Below are 7,648 nucleotides of genomic sequence, written 5' to 3' on the forward strand. Positions count from 1 at the left end.
CATTCCGCCAAAAACGCTAAATAGAATACACAGCCAAATGTAGTACGTTCATACATTTTGGAAGCATATTCGAGGAAATCCAAGACAATTGCAAATTCAAACTTTGAAGACCCCGTCTTTCAGTACTCTCAGTACTTTGATTACTTTTTATGTTTATAGGCAACGTATGTGACGTACAAAGGTGTCTGACTTAAGTCTACTTAATTATTTTGATAATAGTTATATGTTAAACATAAATCTTCATTATAAAATTTAGTTATATATTGGCTTTAGAAGAGTTTATAGCTGTTTCACGTTTTTAAAAACATTAATCGTATAGGTAAAATCGCTGAATCTTGAAATGTTCCATATCAGTGATTTTCAGTTCAATCTTAATAATGTTTTAACGTTTATTTGAAAAGGAGGTGATAAATTGTTGTTCGATATTATCATTTAAATTCAATTTTATTGTTTTTTGTAAACAAATTGTCATTAAATCAATAATCACAAACCTATATCCAACATGTCGAGTCCAGGAAGAATAAGTATACTTCCTGGTCCATTGTTGCCCGTGACAAAATAAAAAAAAAATGCGTGTTGTAGCTTAGTTGTCAAGTAAACATTGCGTGTGACTTTTTTGTTGGCGTGACGCAGATAAATGTACCCAGGGATAGTTTCGGATAAAGTCAGAATTGCAATGTATGAAGACGTGTGCGTGTTGCCAATTTTCATGAAATGATTTTAAATAACTATCATAGTCAAGTACAATGAAATCATAAATTAAATAAAAAACTTGCAGCTTTGACTATTTGGTGGACTTTACACAGTATAATTGCAAGTAACAGACGGACGGAAGATATGCTAACGCAGATAGTAAGTGGATTGGGGATAGAAAAATATACACAAATACGTTTTAAACATATAAAGCTGCGACATGCATACGGTACGAACTGGCGACTCTTTACAAGGAACAAGCTAAGGAAGACAAAAAAAGAAGACTTTAAAAGGTTGTAGAATGGGGGAAAGGTTATTGTGAAAGACAACCCCTAGTAAACTGAAAAAAAAAATGGATTTCGGAATTTTTTTTATTCTGCATGTACTTAATGTTTATATCTATATGTAATCTTATATAATCTATTTTTATCTGAGATATGCATCATTGTTTATAATAAGCTTACACTGTTTACCACCAATACCCACTCAACATTTGAAACATGAGCGCAGGTACATTTTTCTCCTTCAGCTGGTCAATGAATGCTATTTTTGTTGAAAACTCTCTCTCTCTCTCTCTCTCTCTCTCTCTCTCTCTCTCTCTCTCTCTGTGTGTGAAAGGAGAAAAATGAACCTAAATACAATCATATGTAACTTTTCAAAAAATGCAAAACTCCAGTTAGCCTTCCCCATTATAAACTTATGTTGTTTACCATGTTTGAACTCGATTAACCGTCTATGCCTGTTCTCTGCGTGTCATGCGACTTTCATATCGGCAAGCGTGTTCGATGTGTTTTTCATGATAATAATTTTCAACTACTGTTGAATCTTTTTTATTCATGGAGGTCAATGTTCGTGGGTAGCCCAAATTTTCCTGGATATGGAGACGTTAATACGTTGGTAGCAAGTTCTGTTTCGTTAATATATAATAGTAAACAAATGTTTGTATAACGTTCGTGGTATGTTAATTCGTGGGCAAGGGTTACCCACGAAACCCACGAACATTGACCCTCTAAGAAAAATGATGATTCCACACTTTGCGAATTCATTATTTGTAAGTTGTATTTCCGATGGACGTTATTTGTGATTTGTAAACGAGTCTTGACCGATCTCCTTAAATGACATGGCCACAAATTTGGTCAAAAATTATTTTTCCGATTTTAATGTTAACAATGCTTCAATAAGGCATGTTTAACCTGCAACAACAATTTGAAAGTCATTCGTTGAGTTATAAGGGATATATTGAGTTAACATAAGAGTAAAAGTAATTGTTGACGGATACACATCATCAACATATCTAAATGTAGAGTAGTCTAGAAGTCCACAACAAGTGTTTTATTCTTTTCTTGCACAAGCTATTGAATGAATTTTGCTACATATGAAAAAAAAAATAGGTCAGTCAACAGAGTAGCATGGTTTGTGCCCATAGGAATTCCGACTGATTCTGGTCTCCAAAAACTACATAAATGTTTTCTATCAGAAATTCAAACATCTTTTTTAATGTCAAATTCTTTGTGTTTGCAGTCAGAATGGTTTTCTACAAAATAATTGTGTATATTTTCAGTGAAAAGTTAAGAAAAGTGAAGACTTTCATTTTTATTGTAGTAACACCTGTTGATGATATAAAAAAGCCTAGTTTTTAATTTGTCATCGGGAATTGTTGAACAGAGCGTTTAGTAACTGTACGTTTTGGTGTGGGTTTTTTTGGTGACTTTAAAGCCACAATATTTCTAATAAGTCAATAAATCTAATAATTCCTAAGAGTTTTTAAGTATCTACATATGATTCACAATTTTTCTGAGGTATATCGTTGTAGAGAACTAGTAAAGTTTCTTTTTCACTACTGTAAGAATTCTAGTAAGGAGTTAAGAAAGAGGCTTGATAGAAAATTTATTGAAACTTGGTATATATCTCTGTAAGGACTTTTGTGAAGCTTTGGAGCCCATTTTAAATATGCTAAATCAAATTTAATTTGTTTATTGGGGATATAAAAAATGTCCGAAACCGATTTATGATTTTGAAGTATTTCCTGTTTGGAAAGGCCGCCATTATTGAAAGTAGGATAACCACATGTAGGTTTGAAACCCAGTTCTTTAAAACGCAATAAAATAACATCTCTTACAAACAAAGACAATATTGTTATCTGCCTTGTCAGCAGGGACCAGTACATACTGAATGTGCAATCTATATAGTTCTTTTATCACTTCTCTTTTTTGGAAACAGATGGATTGATGTTTTCCTATGACATCTCAGCCGTTTAATACGGGGTTTTAATATGCATCTGATGCCTTTAACCAAATCTGACAAGGTATCAAGGTCTTCTTTTTCAAATTTTGCCCATCGCTTGGCGAATTCAACATAATTCATGATATGTGTAAAAACACAACGCAAGTTGAAGGATCTAGGCTTCAAAATGTTGGTCCTTTTGTAAATAGCTATCTTAGGTCTCCGTTGTTTATTAACATCACCAGTATTAACGTGTCCGGCAGGACTGTAGTTGTAGGGTGAAAAAGAACGTGAACACGTAGGAGAATTATCTTTCAGATCTAGATGTTCGATATTTAGGTCTTTAGGAGTTTGTTTGTAATTGAAGAGTTTAGAAGCAATGGTTGACGTATAGTTTGGTACAGGAAGTAGAGGGGGTTGAATTCATCTTGATATATGATGGAATACAGGACTGAATTTTTGGTGGGAATATTATATTGCTAAAATAATTACATCGATTCCCTTGTTGGCACACTGCAGTTTGAAAAAATGACGAGGTGCATTAGCAGTATTTTCTGTTGTGTGGATTTAAAAAGCCGATGATAAGTAATATCTTAAGGCACGCATCCGAGTCTGCATTCCGGTGTTGAAAAACCGAAAAGCGAACTCTCCTTGACTTTTTCAAGAAGATTACTTAACACTTTTCAACAGGTGAGAGTAAAGATCGGTGCAAAAGTAATGGAAACCCAATTCTTTATTTACATAAGGCAGTAATGAATCAAAGCTAGAAACATGGTGTATATAATTGGTGTGTTATAAGACCGATGTCCATGACTAGGCGTAAGTCTCTATGGATTGTTAAAAAGTCCTATGACACTTACATTGTTACACTGTGGACTTGAAAGATTCCCCAGACGTTCAACATTATAACTGCAACCATTAGGAAAAGCCGTACCTAGTTTTCTTATCCATAGTCTTCTCGTTTCCTACAGAATGGCATACTCAGCGATTGGCTATTGGTATGATGGTAATTTTTTTTCTTCTAGAATTCTAACTTTCACAGACAAAACTGAACGATCAGGGAAATTAAAGTGTTTTTATGAAAGCTGCTGACCGCCGTTATTGATTTGAAATCTATGACCTGGTTTTCATTTGTTAAGTGAACATTGTGGTTCATCAACATAGATAAGTTTAAAGGGGTGCAATCAAGTTCCGTAGACAACATTAGAAAATTTACATTTAAGAGTTTCCCCACGTTTTTGGTATTGAAACATTGTCCAGATAGATTGCTTGCTGACAGCTCTAACCAACATATCATGTTTCTGGTGTAACGTCCCACCAACGCCCACTCCCAGGAGGCCGATGACTGGATACTCATGCAGGCAATAGGACCCAAAGATCACATCCCAATTTAATAATACTCTTAATGTTTTAATGACACTTCGAAAATAAACATGTCATCGAATTTGCTTTAATTCTTGACCATTAAATTAAGCAACAAACATGATGTATATTTGTAATTTTTGTAAATTGATAGTATTGGGACCGTAAACACATTATCAGAAGTTTAAAACCGAGAATATTATATCATAAAAATGACACATGTTCATTTTATTTATATTAGTATCAACTTTCAACATCAGGTTCCAATGAATATTATAATTCAGAAAAATATGTTTAAAAAGATTCGCTTTTTTTTTTTACAGCAATTCGATTTTTATTGTATCTTCTGTTGTAACAAATAATTAGAATAGAGATCATGAAAAGAATAGAAAATTGTATAAATGGAATGTTAAATCTTTATTGTTTATGGAAAAGGAGAGTACTCAAACAACACAACCGAATCATGAGATTTTTTTTAGAGTACATTGTATAGAAAACAACATACTGTCGTTTTAAAAGTGTTGTAGGAGCTAGAAAAAGATCCTCCAAGAAGTACGGATTTAACATCTATACATCAATGTCAGATTAATCAGTTGATACATTGGTCTATACTTTGAAATTATTTCATCAAAATGCGAACGAATTCATAATATACAGATTGTACAGAGAACCAGTATTTAATAAACAATGCAATATCAAATACGATTTAAACGCAGAACAAGTAGTATACATTACACATCATATAAAAAATCTATGGGGTTAATATATAACGAATACGTCTTAAATAAAAATGAAGTGAACATAAAGCATGTGTTTAGTTTTCACATTAGAATGAGTTTTAACAAACTCTGGCAACGGGATTTAAAGTCTCTTCGGTTATATATGATGGATGTAAACCTCTCTTATTAGCTGTTTTCAGCCTCAAGAATCGGTTATTAATGGATATCTCTGTATAACCTTTACATGGTTGTATGTTTGCAGCCCTGTCTCTCAGAAACTTTCTAGTTTCGGTTTCTGGGTTTAAATATTCAGGGACCTTGTTGTATGATACGTCCATCTCCTCCATATTTCCCTGATCAACAAAGTACTCGACCATTTTTTGTATCAGATCACCATCTTCTATCTGGTTCCTGTCCAAGAAAACTGTTTTCAGTTTTAGGTTTTCACGTATGCCTTCAAAGATTTTAGCCGCTCCAATATCTCCGATATTGTTCTGTCGAAGGTTCAGACTGCGTAGGCTATGCCATGACGTCACCATGTACTCGCCAATGCAAGCTCCATCCCTGTCACTTAATTGATTTTCTTGCAGGCAAAGATCTGTCAATGTTGACAAATGTCCTAGCTGGTGGGCAGATTCAAATACAGTCGTAAAGCCAATGTTACACTTCCATAAATTCAAAAGATTCCACGAGTACTTATTGCAACTCATCATTTCAAGAAAGACTTCAGATATATTTATGCTCGGTCCTGGTCCAACTCTTGATGAACCGATAGTATTGCATCCGTAATCAAGGTGTTGGAAATGGCGCATGTTCTTCAAGAGTTTGAAGTATTTTTCTGAAATCCGTTGGGAGAACCCACAATTCCTGACATTCATTTTCTTTAAATTTTTGCCTTTCAGCGATTCAATGATCAACTCAAACCCTTTGTCTGTTATTCTTTGACAATCGCATAAATTGACAACCTCTAGGAATGGAAGATTTCTAAACAGAATCGCTAACGAGACAGCCCCTTCATAACCTACATCATTTTCATGAACTCTTATTATGCGAAGATTTTGTTTTTCCATCAAAAGACCGGACAGCTCCAAGATTCCAGAACTAGTTATCTTATTTCGTGCAACACTTAACTCGGTAAGTTGGCCAGCTTCTTTGAAATCAAGAGACATTGCATGAATACCTGCATCACCGAGCTTGCACCCTTCAATTTCTAAGTGCTTCAAATGAGGCAAATATTGCAAACCGATAGGCTGAGGATCTTCTTTGTTCATCAAGATGGTATTGTTCAGCACTAAAGAAGAAAGTTTGCTAAACCTGGAGGCTTTAATAATTTGTCGATAAGCCTCAGGTTCAATATCGGTTGTCCCAGACAAATCAAGTAGACAAAAGTTTGGAATTAGTTGGAGCCCGGCACATAAAATTTCAACATCCCTTGAGGGTTTTAAACTAGCACCAGAAAATTTGAGGCATAAATGCCCTTGATAGGTGAACGAGCTCTTTCTTAGTATCTTAACACAAATGTTTGCCAACCGATCCAGTTTTACATCAACATCAATCTGCACCGTCCCGATCCAAGACAGAACTCTGGCCAGACTAATTAGACTTCTTATGTCCTGAACAAGCATTGATTTTTTGATTGCTTGAGATGAAAGAATCCAACGTTCTTTGTCGTCAAGACCTACAATTTCAAAAGCATCAATCATTTTTTCCTGAATAAGAACCCTCAAGACATCAACTTGGGGTTTGAAAGATTCTTCTTGTAGGTTTACCACGTATAGTCTCTCTGCTGGGATTAGGATCTTTAAGGCAGTTAAGCGATTATTCGAATCTTTATGTTTCATCACAAGATAGTGCAAATAAAGGTATTCCATCTTTACTTTTGAATCGCCATCAAATTCAGTAAGAGGTTTGGTAAGAACATGTGGATTCTTCGCCAACTGAAACACAGGAAGAAACCCAAAAATTTTGATAGCTGACGAGTCATTGCTCTTAAATATGAAAAACTGCTCCAGCGCTTGGCTTTGAAAACTGTACCTCTGATGTGTTTCAGAAAATTCAATGATTCCATCTTGTACAATTTCTTCCCAAGCCTCAACATTCAACTCAGGAGAGCCACCAGTATTTGCCGAGGCAATATGAAATTGAATTTTTCCATTCAGAGCTTTAGCTTCAAACAGAATTCTGTCTTGTATCTCAACAGAAGAAAACTGAAATGATGATCCTAACCATGAACCTATAGTCGATAGCTCCTTCCCATATTTGTAATAAATTTCAAATTTTCCAAGTTCCTCAAATAACCAGTCCACAAACAAATGACAACATTTATCTAATGGACCAATAAACATAGCCGCAATTTTCCGATAACGACTCTGCAGAAAGGGATCTTCTAGCAGCCTACAGATGATTTGTGGGAGAGGGAGGTCGATCTAGTCGTAGATTGTCTCGATGTCCGATATGCTTTTGTCGTATGGACTCTTTAATCCCCGCCCTTTCCATCTAGACTCAAAAGCAGTAACACTCTCGAAAGGTGATGCAGGAATGGATAACTCTGAAAAAAGGGTATATCCAAAACTGCAATATGTCTTTACAAAATATTGCAAACGTCATTATTTGTTCATCTTATTCTTTTAATATCATTATACAGAAAAGAA

General features: G+C 34.8%; 1 protein-coding gene across 1 annotated transcript; it reads right to left on the reverse strand.

The window, feature by feature from the left end:
* Nucleotides 1–5,116: 5,116 nt before the first annotated feature.
* Nucleotides 5,117–7,342, reverse strand: LOC128162297 (uncharacterized). The gene has a single exon (XM_052825452.1). It carries the CDS (start codon nucleotides 7,340–7,342, stop codon nucleotides 5,117–5,119), a length of 2,226 nt encoding a protein of 741 aa, XP_052681412.1.
* Nucleotides 7,343–7,648: the final 306 nt, after the last annotated feature.

The sequence above is a fragment of the Crassostrea angulata genome, chromosome 9 (genome assembly GCF_025612915.1).
Source record: "Crassostrea angulata isolate pt1a10 chromosome 9, ASM2561291v2, whole genome shotgun sequence".
Lineage (NCBI taxonomy): Eukaryota > Metazoa > Mollusca > Bivalvia > Ostreida > Ostreidae > Magallana > Magallana angulata.

Bases quoted from the DNA above. Each gene is read 5' to 3' on its own strand.
- LOC128162297 (XM_052825452.1), bottom strand. From the start codon at position 7,342: ATGTTTATTGGTCCATTAGATAAATGTTGTCATTTGTTTGTGGACTGG.